Source organism: Gobius niger, assembly GCF_951799975.1.
Source record: "Gobius niger genome assembly, chromosome: 21".
Taxonomy (NCBI): Eukaryota; Metazoa; Chordata; class Actinopteri; order Gobiiformes; family Gobiidae; genus Gobius; species Gobius niger.
The window spans coordinates 20,859,448-20,880,211 of NC_136872.1; the positions used below are offsets into that span (position 1 = coordinate 20,859,448).

General features: G+C 39.5%; 1 protein-coding gene across 1 annotated transcript; it reads left to right on the forward strand.

Moving 5' to 3' along the window:
- Window positions 1-8,508: 8,508 nt before the first annotated feature.
- LOC306980818 (acidic leucine-rich nuclear phosphoprotein 32 family member D-like) lies at window positions 8,509-17,351 on the forward strand. The gene is made up of 7 exons (XM_079580253.1): window positions 8,509-8,668; window positions 11,277-11,426; window positions 11,550-11,672; window positions 13,185-13,365; window positions 14,938-15,026; window positions 15,336-15,417; window positions 16,987-17,351. The coding sequence occupies exons 1-7, from the start codon at window positions 8,615-8,617 to the stop codon at window positions 17,070-17,072; spliced, it is 765 nt and encodes a 254-aa protein (XP_079436379.1). The 5' UTR covers window positions 8,509-8,614; the 3' UTR covers window positions 17,073-17,351.
- Window positions 17,352-20,764: the final 3,413 nt, after the last annotated feature.

A 20,764-nucleotide genomic window follows, 5' to 3' on the forward strand; every position in this document is an offset into this window, starting at 1 on the left:
ACAACCCAATAATATTAATTTTAACAGACTCCAGTGTGTTTCCATGTAGTTTCAGATGGAAAACATTGAAAAGTTCCCTATAGGCTCACGACCCACTTTTGAGTCCCGACCCACCAGTTCAGAATCACTGTCTTACATTATATATGACCAACTGGGATGTTCTGCAAAAAATACACTATAAAAAGTACTTAAACAGGTATTTGATCCCTTATTGGCATAATAATATTTCTCAAAATCATATTGGGGGCCAGAGGTTCTGTGCTGGAGGGCCGGATTTGGCCCTCGGGCCTGACATTGCCTACCCCTGTCCTAAATGTTATGAAATGTAACTCTATCTATGGAATATACACTTGCTCCTTTGTGCTTTTCCTAATTTGAAAACCGCCTGGTGTCCCAATGACCGATGTTCACAAAATTCTGCATAAAGTAATAAAGCTCAAAGTACTAATATAATAATAAATACACAACGCAATAACAATAATATGTTCACCCTAAGCTTCTTTAATCTTTGCTAAATAAGTTTCCTGTCAAAACCCATCTTTTCTCTCACCGCTCTCGTTTCCGTCTCGATCTTCGGACATGAATCGCTGGCTCTTTCTCACATCGCGCCTGTTGTTGTTTGTGCGTTTTAGTTCTGAACGACTTCGGCATCCGGACTCGGAAAAAGTGCTTTATAACCTTTTGGACATTTCTTTTCTCTTGCCTTTTTTGTTTTCTATGTGTGTGTGAAGCTGGATTTCTGTTTTCGTGCCCTCTTCGGCGACACATGATCTAACCTCAATGAGGGACTTGTACAGTGTTATAATGTTCACCGTTTTTCTAAGCGCAAACATCGTCAGGCCACGCCCACATTTACCTGAACCGCTTAATACTGAAACAACTTTGTGCCATTTGATGAGCGTGGTTAGATTTGAATGTGCAGTGTCTTTTTAGGGGGTTTAAGTGGAGACGCTACAGGTTATAGGAAGAAAAAGGTCATTTCCTGTTGATTACTGATATAAGATACAGTGCCTGACCCTCACATGCTCTAATGTGTGGGAGCGTTCACTGTGCCCATATATGGCCATGTTTGAAGCAGTTAAGGGGGAAAACAAAGAGGAGAAAAATCTAAACTATATTACTATAATTACTATAATTACTCCAAAATTACTTCAACCAAAGCTGAATTATGAATTTAGTTTTCTACTAAATAAAGATACAAAGAGAGGAGGAGCCCATAATTTGGCCTACATAAATAACGGAGAATGCTAACATAATGCTACATACTAACGCTAGCTATGACTGCTGTTTTTTCTGCTTCTACTGAACAATCTGCTGTGGAAAAACATCCATATGGGTCAGATTTACGCTTGACTTTATTTGTATGTGATGAATAAGTTTATATTGAAATAGGGTTGGACCCATCGTATCGTATATCGTTATCACGATATATATATTTTATATCGTATTTTTTTCATATTGTTGTGGATACGATATAATGTATGTTCCACACAGCTCCATCAGAGCTGCGTAAACTCTGACTGTGTAGGACACAGGGGCAGATGCTTAAAAAGCTAAATTAATTGTAAATTGCGAGGAAATTAGTATGGCGGTAAAAAAAAAGAATGAAATACCTTCAAAAAGGCTTAAGGTTAGAATTTTGAAGTAATTTGTCCGTTGTCAATGATATTGTCAAATATATCGCGATCATGATGTTTCTTTTGTTACATCCTGATGTAGATTTTCGGCCATATCGCCCTGTCCTATATTGAAAACGGCGAAACAGAGTGAAAAAGGGTGATTCCCAAAACACACATCCTTCCCCTCAGCGAGGCCACGCCCCCTTGCAGGGCAGAGCGATATGGCCTAAAATCTATATCACAATTTAAAAAAGAAATATCACGATATAACTGACAACGGACACATTTCTTCAAAATGATATCGTGTTTACAGCGATATAAATAATTACAACGATATCAGAATTGTATTGTATTGTGATAGCGATATGATATGGCCCAACCCTACCCCCTTGTATGACACATTGCCGTCTGTAAATGACAAATACATATCTGTCTCCCTGTATTAGTATAATCGCCTTAAAGGAACAGGCCACCGTTTTTCCAGACGAGTTGATACGTACCTGTCTGGTCTTTGGAAGAGTGTGGTCACTTCCAACTTCACCCCCGTTTGGAGCCATAGGAATACATTGGGAGAGGCTAAATGCTAACAACATCTTTGGTCGTTTTGCATGACTGAGGGCACACACAAAGACCAGACAGGTACGCATCAACTCGTCTAAGCTCAGGTAAGAACATATCTCAGTACGGAAAAACGGTGGCCTGTTCCTTTAAATCTCCCGCATTATAACAAATGAACAATAATAAAAGATTCCTCCGCCTCTCCAAACTGCACTCGACTTGTGAGAAAGTATCCGGAGAAACTACCATGCAAATATTTTAGGGATCGTTATAGGCATGGGTATCGTTCCCAGCCCTCGCGACCACTGTGCAAAGCCGACTCCAGCACATCCCAAAGACTCTCAATGGGGTTCAGATCTGGACTCGGCCAATCCAAGTAAGGAATCGTTCTGTGAGGAGAAAAAGAACCTTTCGGCGTAAAAGTGCAAGACTCAGAAGTAAAGTGTGTCTGACCTGACGATGCTGCGTTCACTGTCCGCCGCGTGGCTCTGTAAAAAAAAGCCCTTCGCTGTGTTTTCCTGTGCGCTCTGTGTGTATCAGGGGCATGTACACGCTGTAACTTATGGACTGTATGTAAAGATGTTATTTATTTATTTATTTATGATTTGTTTATTTATTGGAGGGTCACACTCTTCTTGGTCTGGCACTGTGTTCTTTTTTTTAAGATTTAACTGCTCCACAAAGACATTAGACATCATTTATCCCCTTTTCTTTAATCCGGGATAAGTGTGGATTTAGTGTTGGTTTATAACTAGTTCCTTTGTTTGTTAATCCTGCACAAAAAAAGGGCAATTTAACTGCACTGGCTCGTAAGTTGTGTCCGGTTTATTTTCAAATACCAACATTTCTCCTCATTCTTCTGTTTGATGGAACACTGGAAACTGTTACAGACTTGCATTACAATGGCATTAAAACTCATTATATGTGACTTTCTGCCACCGGTGTAAACTCAGCCTGGTTCAATCGCAATTTAGTCACTTTTTGGCTTAAGGTAATGGTGGTTTAGGCCTAGTTTAGTCCAGTTTCCATGTTCAGCTCAGTTAGGTTTGTGTACTGGAAAACTTGGTGTACTTTGCAGCTGGTTATTGACCAGAGGTGGTAGTACTTGGTTAAAAACGTGACAAAAAGCAACAAAAATGTTATAAAAAATGCAACAAAAATGACTGAGACGTTATAGCAAAAACAAGGAAGAAGCTTAGATTAGTTTTGTAAGTCTTAGCTTTCAAATGAATGATGTGTTACACTGGTCTAGAGACTTTGAGCTCCAGTCGAGAAGCTTTTAGATTTGGGTAAAACTGTAGAAAATGCTTGGTTAAGGTGTGGGTCAAGGGGTTAATAAATGATGCATTATGGGGGGGGGGGGGGGTTCCACATGGACGGGCCATTTCTGTGTGGAGTTTGCATGTTCTCCCCGTGTCTGTGTAGGTTTCCTCTGGGTACTGCGGTTTCCCCTACCACTAAAAACATGTACAATAGGCCAGGATGAATGAGAGTGTGATGGAAATTAGCCCGTGGCTACAATCCGGTGTGGCTTGTTTACATGCATGAGACCCATGTATGTTCTTTAACATACACTGTCCCTTCAAAATAAACCAATAAAATTAACACTTAATTCATCATAAACAATTCATCAGTTAAGTGTGATGAATACTTTATAACTACTTAACTACTACTATTATACCATATTATACTATATTGTATATATATATATGCTACTCATGATGAATAGTACTTCACATACTTGACATATTCAGTAGTTATTAAGTGCTCGTCACACTTAACTAATGAAATGCTCATGATGGATTTAGTGTTAACTCATCATTTACTACGGCCAGATAAGGTGTAGTTATTAAAACTGTATTTACTGTATTTTCTTTTCAAATATTACAATTTTCACATTATTTCTTGCTTTGCTTCTCATTATGTCACCACTGAAACATGAATCAGACTTTTACGTTCAAACAGTTACTCAGTCACTCTTTTTTACTCTTACTTGAGTAAATATTTGGGCCGCTACTTTTTACTTCTACTTGAGTACAGTTATTTTAAAGTAGTGTTACTCTTACTTAAAGTAAGTAAAGTAAATATTTTGGCTAATACCACCTCTGTAATATTGACCCATAAATAATATAGTTTTTTTTCCTGTTTTAGTCATAAATGTGCCCTGTTTTAGTCTTTGCTTCTTTTGTTCATCACTTCTTTTGTACTTTCTGTATTAATCCCATTTAAATATAGAGTTTCCTTCTCAAACCCCTGTTCTTAACCTTAGCTAATCCGGTCGTCTTTGTGGAGCAGTTCCGTCTCGGGTCGGGGGGAGGGGGCATAGTTTAGGGAAATCCTGTCCAGGTTTTGGCGACATGTTTTGGGGATCCTGAGGTTTTTAGGGGCGTGGTCGTGGGATAGCTGTGATACTAACTGTTGCTCTCCTCGTGTTGGACGATATATAAGACCACTGTATGTACTGTACATCTGCTTGTCGTGAAGAAGACTACAATGTTATGACAATAAAGATATCACTATGACAGTTTACCGGGAGTCTTTTCTTACAGAGTCTATAGGCCTGTTTACAAAGTTACTGACAGACCATCTCTGAATACATAACACTGATGTAGTATTTATAATATACATACAAAATGTTACTATTCCCGCACATTTTGGGATGTTTCTATTGGTTTGCATCTTCAAAAATAGGCTAGAATATAAGGTTTTGAAGTTGTTGGTCTTCTTCATCTTACTCCAGGAGCAAGGTGAATTTAACCAGGTCTAGATTTAAAGGTGAAATTGACACTTTTTTTTTACACTTTAATGTTTACCATTAGCAATTTACATTCGCACCATCTGCAGATCATGCAATTTTGTTTACAAAATCCCCCCAAAATAGAATGCCTAATATTGATTTCATTTAGCTTGTCCATCTCAAAACAAGAACTGTTTGTTTCATTCATTGTTTCTTATGGACCAGAGTCGTCTCTTTACCCCAGGGGTGTCCAAACTTTTTTCATGGGGGGCCGCATACTGAAGCGTACACAGGGTGAAGGGCCATAGATCGGTGGTTAGTGCCGCAAAACCTTTGACTAGCAGAGGTTTAAATTGTGCCCCACACCTTTATTTCTGCTCAAAACCTTCATGCCAGCTCTGTCTCACAGTAAAAGGTTAGTTATTTGGTTAGAATTGTGTAGAATTATTACATTTCAAATAAAAAGGACTAACTCTGATGATGTGTCCCGATTCAGCAAGAAGGCAGAGTGCCACCAAAAATTGGTCTGAGGGCCGCATTTGGCCCCCGGGCCGCACTTTGGACACCCCTGCTTTACCCCAAAGGCCCCTGGTCAAACTTACCTCTGGCCATCCCGCCTTTGCTCTGCCTGATCCCGTCAGACCTGGAAGCGAAGCAGGGAAGGGCCTGGTCGGTACTTGGATGGGAGACCGTTTGGTAACACCAGGAAGCCTAGCGAATGTAGTGAGTGAGTGGTTGGTGGTGGTCGGAGGGGCCGATGGCACAGACTGGTTTGCTTCGCTTCTGACAGTCTACCCCAGGGCAGCTGTGGCTACAATAGTAGTTTACCACCACCAAGTATGGAGTGAACGAATAGTGCAATGTAAAGCGTCTTTGAGTGTCCAGAAAAGCGCTATATATAAAACTGATGCATTATTAGTATTAGTATTCGTATTAAAAGCAAGACTTAAGACTTAAAAACAAGACTTAAAAATAGTGCTCAAGACAGAGTGAATCTAAACAAGACCTAAAAATGCATATAACTGAAAGTATTTTATCTACACTCTTACTGTAATTGATTAATTCTATGTTGATGTTTTTATTGATTCTATTTGTTTTCTTATATTTATGCAACTGTGAAGCACTTTGAATTGCCTTGTGTATGAATTGTGCTCTACAAATAAACATGCCTTGCCTTGCCTATTAGTATTAGTATTAGTATTAGTATTAGTATTAGTATTAGTATTAGTATTAGTATTAGTATTAGTATTAGTATTAGTATTAGTATTATCATCTCAGCATTTGAGCTGGTTCGTTCACCAGGGGCCAACCAGGTCCTTCAGGTTTGGCTCAGGTCTTCAGCCAAGGATTCGAAGTATGCGGGCAGTCCCCAACAGCACTGTTATTATTATTATTATTATTAATATTAATATTATCATTCTATGAAAACACCAAGATAGTTTTGTTTATTTGAGATCAAATCAGCCTATACAAAATCTCCACCAACCAAGTCAAGCGATTGTTTTTGTGATAAGGTGCCAAACATTCACTTTGAGAAGAGAACTTTTTTTCTTTCTTTTCGTGCATACAAAGTGGGGTTATTTTATGTCAGTTTTTTTTTTTTATATCTGGCAAGTTTAAATCATGTAAAGATCAAATCTATAATCTTTCATAAAATGTTTTTTTTATTTTCAAAATGCAATGGGTGGTTCAACTTTCCCCACTCTCCCTGGTATTTGCCCTTTTGATGTGGCTCTGCGTCTGTCATGTGCGTCATCAGTGTGTGTGGGTGTAGCGCCATCTTCTGGACATAAATCAAATAACCTACAATATCTGGCTATGTGCATTTTTTTTAACATGTATTCCACATAAATAATGGGCTCAATCCTACTACAAACCACAAGCCATGTATCTACTGTATAGTTATAGAATAGTTCACATTCACTGTCCTAAAAACAGTGTATAATCGTAACAATAATATGTCAATACTCTCTGGCGTAAAGGACAACAAATGGACACTTTTATTCTTGAGGCTTTTGGGGTAAATAGATGATTAAAGCGGCCACTGGGGGCGCTCGTGTTTGTTTTTGTCTCTGGCGCAGTTTCCCTCCAAATATTGCCTTCACGTGCTCCTGGAAAATCTAAGCTTTGGGATTTAATTCTTACGCAACCGACGTTTATGAAATATAGGCCCACTTCACATGAAAAAGATTATTCCAAATGATAAAGCGATTTTTTTATGTTGCGTATTTGTGATCGCCATGTGAAACGTGCTTTGCTGTAATAAACAAGAGCGTGTTTAGGAAAGGACAGTATTACAGACCAGCTGCACTGTTGACTCTTCAAATAAATAGTTGTGTTATATTTATTTCCTAAAGTGTATGTGCTACATTCTTGCAGTAAGATGCATTCCTGGTGTATGAATATTGGAGTCAGTGTATGCGAAAAAAAAATGCAAATATTAGGAAAAGTCTAATTTCCGATGGTCTTTGAACGCTCCAAACGGTTTGACCCATTTTTCACCAACGACACTCAAACGCTTCATGAAGTTCGACGAAGCGAAAAGGGAAGTGAGCTGCACGACTTCCAGAATAAAATAAAATACAATAAATGACATTCAATAATTTGTCATTAGAAACATTGTTGTAAATGATCTTTCCTCAAAATTTGCTCCAAAAACAGGATTCGTTGATTTATTATGTCAATTATTTGATTTGTACTCGCAAAAAACAACGATGCGCTGCCGCCTCCCCCAGAGCTTTGCCTGGTCATCGGTCAGGCTATTAACCCCTTAACCTCCACCTGTTCTCCAGTTCAGCTTTACCCAAATCTAAAAGCTTCTCGACTGAAGCGTACAGCCTGTAGGCCAGTGTCACGCCTCATTTGAAAGCTAAGACCTACAAAACTGATCTAAATGGGTCTTTTTTTCTTGCGTTGTTGCCGTATTGTCGTCACTTTTGAGGGTTTTTTCATCTCACATTTTTGTCACTTTTTCGACACATTTTTGTTGCTTTAAGTTTAATTTTCATCACTTTTTCGACACATTTTTGTCACCTTTTCAACACATATTTGTCACTTTTTTGTGTTTTTTTTGTTTCATTTTCATCACATTTCCATCACATTTTTGTTTGATTTTTTAATCACATTTTTGTCACTTTTTCAACACATTTTTGTCACTTTTTTGTTGTTTTTTTGCTTCATTTTCATCACATTTTTGTTTCATTTTCCATCACATTATTGTCACTTTTTTGACACATTTTTGTCACTTTTTAGTTGCTTTATGTTTAATTTTCATCACTTTTTCATCACATTTTTGTCACTTTTTTGTTGCTTTTTTGTTTCATTTTCATCACATTTCCATCAAATTTTTTGTTTGATTTTTTAATCACATTTTTGTCACTTTTTCATCACATTATTTCACTTTTTTGTTTAATTTTCATCACATTTTTGTCACTTTTTCAAACCCAACGCATTAACAATAACAGGTATTGAAAAGGGACACAGATCCAGAAACAACACCGATTGTTTAGTTTTTTTGTTTCGAACTTCAAGAGGAAACCGCTGAGGCTGAGAACCTTTCAGACTTTTATTGTGAAATCCGGGACCGGAAGTCCTCTCTGCATAGTCCTTCTGCCTTCACCGCGGCTCCTCGTGTTTTTACAGGAGAGAGCGTCAAGAAGAAGTAGTTTACGCACCGATTTCAGACCAAAAACAGCCGAAAATGGACATGAAAAAGAGGCTTTCGCTGGAGCTCAGGCACCGGTCCCCTTCGGAGGTGAGTTCCCCAATTTTGCGCGCTCTTTTTTAGGTATATTTTTTCTCTGATCCACCGGCGGCTGCTGTAGGAGGAGATTGCGAGCACATGGCGGATGTCTGCAGCGCTGGAAATGTTATTAAATGACCAAACATTAATTAAATTCTCGGATAGAAGGGTGTTTGTTTTGCAAAAGCAGATCGGCTGTGAGGCGAAAGCTATCCAAACGCGCTGGAACTCTCTTTACGCGCCGTTGTGCCGCTCTGTCTCTGCGTTAGTTCCAGTTCACAGGTTCCATTATTCTATCAATGTGTGCAAATTAGTTTCATAGCATTTCTGTTTGTACTAAACGATAAATCACAACTCCGCAATAAACATTTTTGTACCAAATGTAAGCGACGTAAGTTCATGCGTAAAATTCCGCCAACGGGGCCGAGTAATTCCTGGCGCCTCGTTAAAGTCTATCATGGAATGGTATCTTGGCACAATGCACAGTTGTGTAAAAAGATTAGATTCATAACTCGGTTAGCGACACAAAATATACTGTGGGGAAACGAGTAAATATACGTTCGATCAAATTGTAGCTTTTTATGTATTGGATTGAGTATTTTGAGTGTATTTCCGCTCATAACCTATATTGTATAAAATTGTGAATTTCTACATTGTGAGATCGATAAAGTCGTATCTTTTCTTATCTTATGGTGCCTTTAGTTAATATCAGTCACTTATTACTCATGATGAGTATTTAAGTGCTCAAATTAATTCGACCTCTGTTATTGTTACACGTTCACTGTAAAAAATTGCTGCTATCCAGAGAATAGACGGCGCCCACGTTGTGATGGCGCGTAGTAGCTTAACATGCTAGCAGGCTAAAACGGCGCATCTTCTCATTTTATGGGACTACTGTAATACTCTTGTACGCGATATTAATGCCATACAAAGCATCAAGCCGTGCAAATTGCATACTGCAAACAAAAATGGGATAAAAGTTGAAGTAAATGGCTATAATTATGCTAAACGTTGGTTAGCAGCGCGGCTAAGTAGCAGCCACCGACGCGCATTCGGCATTGAGTTTACAAACAGCAGGTGGATCTGTATCAACAGCGCCGCACGAGTTATCCTGGAAAGTTTTTATTTATTTACATAGTACTAACGCCAAATTAACAAAACGTTTATTTTTGTGTATTGAAAGAGCGAAATTTCAGACCAACTGAAATCCTCCACCGGTTTTGAACGTTAGATTATTTTAAATGTGCTTACTAGATATTTTCCTTTTTTTCATTATTATATATATTTTTTATTCTAGCTACAAAAGTCATCTTTATTCATCTATATATATTTTTTTTAAAAACGTATTGAGAGTGAAAAGGGGACTTTCTTGAACCGGTATTTTCCTGATCTTGCAGATAATCTCACTTTCTGTCTTTCTAAGTTTGTGGTGAGGAGAAGGCAGTTTGAGTGACGCATAGTGTTAACCACAGGCAAGCACTTTGTAGTGTGAAATGCACAGCACCAAATCAGGAAACGTTTAAATTTAAGGCCCATGTGGTGATATGGGTGTGAGCTGGATAATGAGGTTAAAAAAAAGGGTTGAACTTTTTTTTTTTTTCTTTTTTTTTTTAATCCTCATTAAAAACATACAACATTATTATAGCTTTTACTAATGTGGGCTATAGGAATTGGTTGGTAGATGTGTTGAATAAAATGGGTGTTTCCAATAGGGTTAGGCCCTATCGTTATTGCCATATCATTTTCATATTGTACATTTTCAATATCGTTGTGGACATGATATAATTTATGTTGCGCTCAGCTCCATCAGAGCAGCATAAACACAGACTGTAGAACACGGGGACAGGTGGTTAAAAAGACAAAATTTCATATCTCGACTAGGGCTGAAACGACTAATCGACGACTAATCGATTATTGAAATAGTCGACATCTATTTTAGTAATAGATTAATCGTTTTCTGGTTCACACAGACTCAAATAGAGCAAAACTGACATGAAAATGTAGTATTTTTTGATGAAAACGTACTACGTTTTTCATAGTAAGGGTCTGTAGTGTTTTGTATATTGTAAATTTCATAAATATCCGTCTGTGTCTCATCCAATCAGAAGCAGAATTAGCGCCAAGAGCCTCCAACAAACATTTACTTTAAGTTTCCTCCATCAACACGTCCTCAAGTGATGCCACTTTAGCTTTATGTGATTTATATTATTTTTTTTAAATCTAATTTTCCTACACCATTCACAACCAATCAATTAATCGTGAAAATATTCGATAGATTAATCAATGACAAAATAATCGTTAGTTGCAGCCCTAATCTCGACATTCATACGATGCGATATAACTATGGGTTAGGTGAAAACCAAGCATTTTTCAAAAAAGCAAAAACATAATAATCATAAAGAGTGCGGTTTTATTGATGAAAAATTGTATCTTTTTCGATTTCATTGTTTTGAATGCTCATATCTCGATATCAATACGATAACGACAACACAGCACACTTTCAAGTCAGTCCTTTCACCAAAAATTGTGCGACTTGTAGCCCGAATGACCATTTCCCTTATTTCTGTGTATTGCGGGTCTTGAGCGTGTTTTTCTAAACCCTGTGTGGTGTTTGTTCCAGTTGAAGGAGCTGGTTCTGGACAACTGCCGCTCGAGTGAAGGGAAGATGGAGGGAATCACAGATGAGTTTTCGAACTTGGAGCGTCTCAGTCTCATCAACGTCGGTCTGACCAGCGTCGCAGAGCTCCCCAAACTCCAAAAACTCAAAAAGGTCTGTCCTTACCCCCCCTGAGAGATGAGCTTTTCTGGGAATGCATGAATCTAAGCGCCCTGTAAATGCATGCTGATGTGTCCCAAGTATTTTTTTTTTATGAAGTCTCTCTTTTTCCCTCAGTTGGAGCTGAGCGATAACAGGATATCTGGGGGGCTGGAGGTTCTGGCCGAGCGGCTCGTGAACCTCACACACCTCAACCTCAGCGGAAACAAGTTCAAAGACATCAGCAACCTCGAGCCACTGGTGAGAGCAACGCGTTTATACTGTACTTCGTTATAATTAGAGTTTCTGCACAATATTACACTGTTTCAATCATTACATAAGGACTGTAATGGAAAAGCATAACATTTCTTCCAACTGGCATTAAACCTGCCATGACTTTGCTCAACGACTTTATTTTTAATTCAAATACGGTTTTGTGGTGGAGAATGATCCTGGAGCTCTGTTGTCCAGGACTTCGTGCCCCTGGTAGGGTCTCCCATGGGCGAGCAGGTCCTAAAGGGCGGTTCAGAAGCACCTTATGTGAGACCAACAGGCCCGGTTAGAGCCATGAGGCCGTCCTTCTGTGGACCCACCTTGTGTTGGTCTAAAACGGGTTCCTCAGGCTGGGCCCCCCATGTTGCTAAGAACATTCTGGGACCCCCACAGCAAAACCAGACTCATAATAAACACTACTCCTCAATAGTTCGGGGTCACCCAGGCCAGTTCTAGAGCTTCTCTAATCAGCACAGTTTTCAGCAGTGCTAGCATAATTGCACCAGGGTTTTCTCATCAATTACCCTTTAACACGATTAGCTATAACACAATATATCATTAGACACTGGAGCGATGCGCCTCTGTATACTTGTGTAGGTATTCCATCAAAAATCACCCGTTTCCAGACAGAATAGGCATGTTTTTAAATTCACAACATTAAAAAATTATGGCATTTTAAGTGACTCCAAACTTTTGAGAGGTGGTGTGGATAGTAAAAGCATTGAAAATGTAGTGATAACATTTCGTTTTATAATTTGAATTTATAGATTTATGGTGTTTTCAATTAAGAATTATACTGAATCAGTTTTTTTCTTTCTTTAAAATCAATTTGGAACCGTTTGCATCCCCCCCGGTTGAGAAATCCCAACCTCCACTCCACTGGTTTAGCTCGGTACCCTTACATTTTGTTTTCCGAAATGATACATTTTTCGATGCCTATACTAAAAGAACTTCTCATCTACAACAAAACCAAACAATACTGTTCATTTATTCTATGAAAAACTTTTAAACTTCATTTTCCTTTGTTGTCTGTTGTGTCTACGGACAGCAAAAACTGTCTCGAAAGAGCAAGTCTATTATTATTTTTTGTACCTCCTTTTGATACTCTTATTTTTTAGATATGTGCAGTACCTAAACTTTTTCTGATTTCATGCTGGTATCGTTTAACGGCACCAAGCCCCGTTTGTTGCAGTTTTGGCTGAAGTTGTTAAAAGTTGTGGATAAAAAGTAAATATGGCGTTTTTATTGCCTTGTGGTGTTAAACATATCGGCATCATTAAAATCATTACATTTGGCCTGATTGTTTAAACCCTGTAGATGCTTTACTGCCCCGTCCAGCTGACTGCTTTGACTACTTTAGCTTCTGTTCATAAAACATGCTTCATACAGATTAAATACAGCACTGAATCCATTTATTTCTAGAGAATAAGATGACATGTACATAGTATCTTACATAGAAGTCTGAGTCTGTAAAGAAACTCTTTGGACTCGTCCCTGTAGAAAAAGCTGCCTCTGCTGCGGAGCCTGGACCTGTTTAACTGTGAAGTGACGAACCTGGAGGATTATAAGGATTCCATCTTCAAGCTCCTGCCTCAGCTCACGTACCTCGACGGCTACGACATCGACGACTGCGAGGCGTCCGACTCCGAGTGCGACGGCGTGGACGACGAGGACGAAGAGGGTCAGTTCACAACAAAAACACAGAGGCTGAAGTCATACATGAAGTCATTATTCATTCACATGTTACTATTGTAGCCACCGCCGCCCTGGGCAGACTGACCGTTTACCACACGGCAATAATATGCTGTTTATATCCTGATCTGATACATTATTAATGCAGTTTAAGTAAAGCATTTTGGTGATGTTGGAAACAAGACTAAGTTTTACAAAGTTTGAGGATGTAATATACTCTAATTAGATTATTTTCCCGTAGGTGTTGGATTTTTCTCATATTCATGTTGTGTGATGTAATATTTATCTGTAAGTCCCACAGTTTATGATCTAATAGGACACATGCAATACGTCTAAGAGGAGCCAAAATCAGCATTTAAAGCAGCACTAAGTAACTTGTTTACCTTAATAAACCCTTTCCGTAGTCCCTCTGGGGGTGATACAAGTGTTTATGGGATGATTGGAGGGTCTTTAATCCCCCCCTGGTGTCTCTTGACAGAAAACCATGTTTGCAATTTGACTGCCACCGGGTCGGAGTCACCAATACACACTAATGGAATCACGAAGAAGCTGCTAACAGGCTAACGGGCAAAGCTAACTGTGGGCTAGCTCCACTTAAACTGTATTTACAGCCAAGTTTGAGTGAAAAAAAAAATGTATCTCCATTGTGTAATTGGAGGTTCAATACGCAACATGCTACGGCACTTGCAGTGGCGCTTATGGCCTCTAGGGGCAGGAGTTACTTAGTTGTGCTTTAAGGTTAAATTCAGGACTTTCTACAAAATCCATCAGAGCTAACTTCAGTGACTTCATGTGAAACACGTGCTAACAGTTTAGGCTAAACTCAACTGTTACATTTAGCTTGGGTTGGATTTTCTTATTTACAAAGTGCCAAAGGATTTAATGTTTATCTTGTCATCTAGTGGCTCTAGTCCAACTTACTCTGCAGCTCCTTTCTGGCACAGCCTCAAGTAAACACGACCGCATGGCCTGAGTCTGCCCTGCAGGGTGACTGAGCGCAAAACAGGGACTGGAGCCGTAAATAAACACGGACTCGGACTGGATTGAAACGTGTAGTGTCTCATAAAACAAAAAACGGAATGGATTTGCGAAGGGGGGGAGGAGTGCTGTTCATTATATAGGGCAAAGATTTAGGGAAAAGTCCGTATTTCCTCTCAGGCTTCAGCTGCTCGGTGTGCGTGAGACTTGTGTTTATTAACATAACATAACATTTTGTCACATTTTTGTCATTTTTTGGTCAAATTTTTATCAAATTTTGGTCATTTTTTGTCACATTTTTGTCTTTTTTTTGTCACATTTTTGTCTTTTTTTCGACCATTTTTTTTGTCCATTTCTTGTGACATTTTTGCCACTTTTTCATCAATTTTACGTCACTTTTTTGTCAATGTTTTCTCACTTTTTTGTCACATTTCCATCATTGTTTTGGTCTCAGTTTTGTCGCTATTTTCACAGCTTTTTTCCAGAAGCTTTTGAACTGGGGTAAAGCCAAACTGGAGAAAATGTGTTTGGTTCAGGTGGGAGTTAAGGGGTTAATAAACGAAATGTGGCGTTTTCTTTTCAGAGGGAAAATCTGAGGACTTTGAGGATGAGGAGGACGAGGATGAAGAAGACGTTGTGGCAGAAGAGGACGACGATGACGATGATGATGAGGTCAGTTTGAATCTGAATGGGGTCATGCTGTGTTTGAGGACTGACTCTGCGCGTGGGTTTTTCTTTGTTTACTGTTATGTAATTTTAGTTTTCCCTCGAGCTTCTTGTTGAATTTGCCCACAGAGAGATGGTGTTTTTTACTTTAAATGTAAATCATTATAAATATTTTTCTTAGAGACGGAGCTCCATTAAGCTTCAAAGTCTAAATTAAAGACAGTTCAAACGACTTCTCACCTTTTCTGACATTTTGTTTCATTGCTTTAATGAGGTTAAATTGGAGATGAATGTGGATTGTCTTTCTCTCTGAAGGATGGAGAGGTGAACGGAGACGTCGACAGCGAGGACGACGACGAGGATGACGATGAGGATGACGACGATGAAGATGATGATGGTGAGACCACTAAGAGCATTAAAGGTCCAGAGAATCCGTGATGGAAGCTCGATCTCGGGCAACGAGCGTAGAAACTAAAGGAGGAAACCATGTTTAGAAACGATATTATTCTGTGGAGCCTTTTTTGGGATGTGTAAAGTCTTCATAGGGTTTTGGAGTCTCCACTAGGGGGTGGTATTGCAGCACGCCAAGTCCAGAGGGGTACACGACTTAGCGGGGTAAGTTCAGAGGGTAAGATCACTTTGTAGCAGGGTAGATCTCCCTGAAAACATGCCCTGAGCTCAAATCTGCTCTGGACCAGGTTTGATTCCAGCTTAGATAAGAAGACGGCTCTTTGACCAGTCAGAGGAGATAATCCTCTGCTTTGTCACGCAAACCGGGCTTGAGCACGGGCTGTGGTATTAATAGACGGCTTCTGCTCACTCCTCCCAGTTTACCATAATTCCATGTTCTTAAAAAGGGCATAAGTGCGGGATCTTCACTGTAGCCACGCCCGCACCATTAGCTCTAATGCTAACGTCCTGTCAATCAAAGTCCAGCCCTCATTAATATACAATATTTCTAAAATGTTTCCTACGAAAACCCGCCTGGTCCCTTTAATTATAACTAACTCGGCTTTATCATAGGAGCAATATCCAGCTGTAGAAAGTTTTTAAAATGAGGCACCAGACTTTAGTTGTTAAGAATGTGCGTAAACTTTTCTTCTTTGCCCATTTGTTGTTGAGCTTAAAGGGATATTTCAGGATTTTTGACATAGGGCCTCATTTCCTAGTTTTCCAGAGTGTTGTTGATTTCTGGAGATATTTTTTTTTTGTAATTCATGCAGTTCTTATATTTGAAGAGCTACGTGGCGCTAGGCTAATGCAAGGCTAGCACATTTCTATGGTGTCAGCTAGCCTGCATTAAAAACAGTGTGATCCGCTCCACAGAGCACCTGAGGCAAATCACTTATAACACCAGACTAACCATATACATGTCTGTGTCGATTTAATATTTTTTGGAATATAACTGACCTTGTATCACATGAATGATCGCATTTTGAGGGACTATTTTCTAGCAGATCACTCCACCGCCGCGTAGCTTATACAACCACAAAGCTGATGCTGCTCAAATATAAGTTATTTTAAACGCAAAATGGTTAAATGGACACAGACATTTATATGGTTAGTCTGGCGTTATAAGTGATTTGCCTCAGGTGCTCTGTGGAGCGGGTCAGACTGTTTTTAATGCAGGCTAGCTGATACCATAGAAATGTGCTAGCCATGCACTAGCCTAGCGCCACGAAACTCTTCAAACATAAGAACTGCATGAATTACAAAAAAAAAATCTCCAGAAATCAGCAACACTCTGGATAACTAGGAAATGAGGCCCTATGTCAAAAATCCTGAAATATCCCTTTAACTGACACTTTGCCGTAGCACTTATCCTGATGCTTTATGTTTGTCGACCCGGGTCAGAGGAACTAATCCGCTTCTTAGTCCCGCCCTCTGTCCCGTTTCAACCTTTTACCAGATCAAATAACTCCACACCTTCGGTAAACCTCTAACCTTTCCTTCCTTCTGTGCACAGATGAGGACTCGTCTCCGACCAAAGGCGAGAAGAGGAAGCGGGACGGCGACGGCGACGATGACGACGACGACGATGACGACGAATGAGGACCGCCCCCTTTTTTTTTTTCAAACCCCGCCCACCCGCATCACAAGACCTCTTCCGACACCCAAACATGACCGCGCCCTCTTCCCCCCACCCCCCTCCCGGTTATCAAACTTTAAAAATTCGATACATTTAGCTTTACGACGTCTGCTACGAACTATAAGCTACTTTGTCTTTAGGCTCTTGACTCCCCCTACTGGCAGCACGAGACAGAGCACCAGGACTTTGCTTCCAAAACAATTTGAATATGTTTTTGTGTATATGGATTAATTCAGTCCTGTTTTGGTACATCTGCTTTTCATCCCTAATTTGGAGCAGCAAACCGGAGCGAAATGTTGATATTTATGATCAGTCTTTTATTTTGAAATCTCCTCTGTTCATCGTGTATGTAACGTAAGGACTGGACTCCAAAACGAGCTCGAAAAGCAAAACTAGGGTCTTTTCAAAACTAGGAAATATTGAAAATCTATCTAGGAGTCACTGAAATGAATAGGTTTTGTCAATTTTGTCATGATTTTAGTCGAAGTGATGTTTTCGCTGACTCTAAGTACATTAAAAGTAGTTAATAAGACCAAAGCTTTGAGGTATTTTCATAGATTTGATGAAAATTAAAAGAAATGACAAAAAATCTGAGCTTTTACCAAGCGTCATATTGTTAAGTTAAAACCATTTGATCCTGAGGTGATTATTTGACTAAAACCACCTTTAAAAACGTCTGCGAAATTTAATGGCAATTTAAAGGCAATTTTCAGTCCCGCTTTTGCAGTTCTGTTTACCACTGAAAACGTTTTATCAACATTAAAGGGATATTTCAGGATTTTTGACATAGGGCCTCATTTCCTAGTTATCCAGAATGTTGATTTCTGGAGATATTTTTTTTTGTAAGTCATGCAGTTCTTATATTTGAAGAGTTTCGTGGCGCTAGGCTAATGCAAGGCTAGTGCATGTCTATGGTATCAGCAAGCCTGCATTAAAAACAGTCTGACTCCACAGAGCACCTGAGGCAAATCACTTATAACACCAGACTAACCATATAAATGTCTCAATAGAATCATTTTTATCATTTTGCATTTAAAACACCTTATATTTGAGAATCAGCTTCGTGGTTGTATAAGCTACGCAGCGGCGGAGTGATCTGCTCGAAAATAGTCCCTCAAAATGCGATCATTCATGTGATGTGAGGTCAGTTATATTCCAAACATTATTGTATCGACAGACATTTATTTGGTTAGTCTGGCGTTATAAGTGATTTGCCTCAGGTGCACTGTGGAGCGGGTCAGACTGTTTTTAATGCAGGCTAGCTGATACCATGGAAAAGCGCTAGCCTTGCATTAGCCTAGCACCACGTAGCTTACAAATAAAAGAACTGCATGGATTACAAAAAAAATATCTGGATAACTAGGAAATGAGGCCCTATGTCAAAAATCCTGAAATATCCCTTTAATCTTTGGCTCCTCTAGTTTTTTGTCCGTTTCTCGTGTTTGCTTCTCCAAATGTTCAGAAAATCTACTGCAGGGAATGAATTGTCTGTAAACTTAGTGAATCAAAACAAAACCCTAAATCCTCCTGATTTCCCCGCGGTCAGCAGCGCTCAGGGCAAACCGTCTTCTTCTCCTTCTCTCTCTTTTGCCAAACAGGAGCTTTTTAAAAAGATGAAATATTTTTGCAGAAAATCTTGTTTTTGTTTTTTCTTCCGTTGACTTTTGCTTTCGTGTGGTTGTCGATCCGTTCAACACTGACTGGCTTATGTTGTTTCTGTTTAGACCTTTTTTTTTTTCTTTCTTTTTTTTTACTCTTCTGTAACTTAAAAAAGGAAAAATCCAAAAATAAATACTCAGAATGGACTTTGTAAATAAAATCTTAACGTTTTGTGACTGTGTTGCGTTTGTGTGTTTCCAGAGGAATTATGTGTGATTCTGTGGGAAAAGCTCAGTTAAAACAGTTATAGAAGAGAATAAACAAGTCTCGAAGGCTTTATCTAATTCGGCCAACACTGGATTTTATTTTTAGTTCAGTTTTAGTCATGATTTTCCAAATGTAGCTCCTCTTTACCCTTGCTTTGGGCACGACTTAGTTTTGTTTGCAAGTTTTTTCAGAATCTTTTTTTTTATTGCCATTGTTTGAGAACAGGTTTACAAATTCGTTTTTCTCGGTGCAGCCATGCAACATAAAACACAATTTAAATAAAAATAAACTATCCATTTTAAACCAGGGGTGCCAAAGTGGGGCCCGTGGGCTAAATTTGGCTCGCCCAAACAATTCTGTTGGCCCACCAGAGAGTGACCTACTTTGGCGCTGCGTGGTTAAAACTAACTCTCTTCCATTCTTTCTCAGTGGTAAATGGATGCAGTACACTTTTTGTCCACCAGCGTCAAATTGGGGGCGCTGTTTCACTCATTTCGCAAAGTTAAGGAAACACTGTTGTGATGTCTTGGTATCAATTACAGAGCGTTGTAGCATCAACTTTCACAGTTTTCCAACTTTTATTGCAAAGGTTGTTACATCAACAACAGTATATGTTAAAAATGACTTATAAAAGAATTGATGCTGAACTGACACTTTCAAAATAATCTAATGTGGCATTTTCATTGAGTGAACGAATGAGGTAAAGTCACTGTAGGTGTAGATACAGATTTTTATATATATATATATTGCACTATATTGCTACAATTGTTGATTTTGTTCCACTAAAACTAGGCTTTTGCCATAGTTACCATTTGTTTTAATATAGCATGTTATTTGCATAGATAGAATGAAATGCAAATGGAGGCTATTGAAAAAATACTATTATTATTGACATCACCGTGTTTGGCCCGCGACTCACAGGCACCTTTTCATTTTGGCCCTCAAGTTTGGGCTCCCCTGCTTTAAACTATAAGGCAATAGGGGCATAAAGAATATTAAATAAGACAAAAAGTAAAATATGATAGGATGACAATTGACAGAACAGCGGGATTATCTTTATAGATGTGTGGGTGTATAGAGTGTTCTGAAGACTTTTAGAATACTTTCACGCTGCCAAATGCATGTATTAATACGGCGTGTAATTATAAAAATGAAGATTGTTGGAACACCTGTTATAAACTCAGCATAAAAGGTGCATTATGTAACTTTATAGGTGGGAAAAAAGTAGATATTTATCCGTATTTAACGGACCCACCAGTTGAAGGAGGTCAACACGGTGCCTTTACTTTCTACTAGAGTTCTCTAGGATCAATTGATGGGAACGTTTTTTACAAGCGGCCGAAATGAGTGTCCTTCGCAGGGTGGCTGGGCGCACCCTTTGAGATCGGGTGAGGAGCTCAGTTCCTTCACGTCGAAAGGAGCAGCTGAGGTGGCTCGGGCATCTGTTCCGGATGCCTCCTGGTCGCCTCCCGCGGGAGGTGTTCCAGGCATGTCCTAGTGGGACAAGGCCTCGTGGAAGACCCAGGACACGCTGGTGGGACTATGTCTCTGAGCTGGCCTGGTGTCGCCTCGGGGTCCCCCAAGAACAGCTGGAGGAGGTGTGCGTGGACCGGGAAGTCTGGGCATCTCTGCTGAGACTGCTGCCCCCGCGACCCGGCCCCGGATAAAGCGGAAGAAACTGGAAATGGATGTTTTTTTACTGCTGACGGACCCTCTCACCACAAAACCTACAAAACAATTGGTCCTGGAGCTTTGTAGAGACCACCGTCATGGAAAGTAAAGGCGCCAT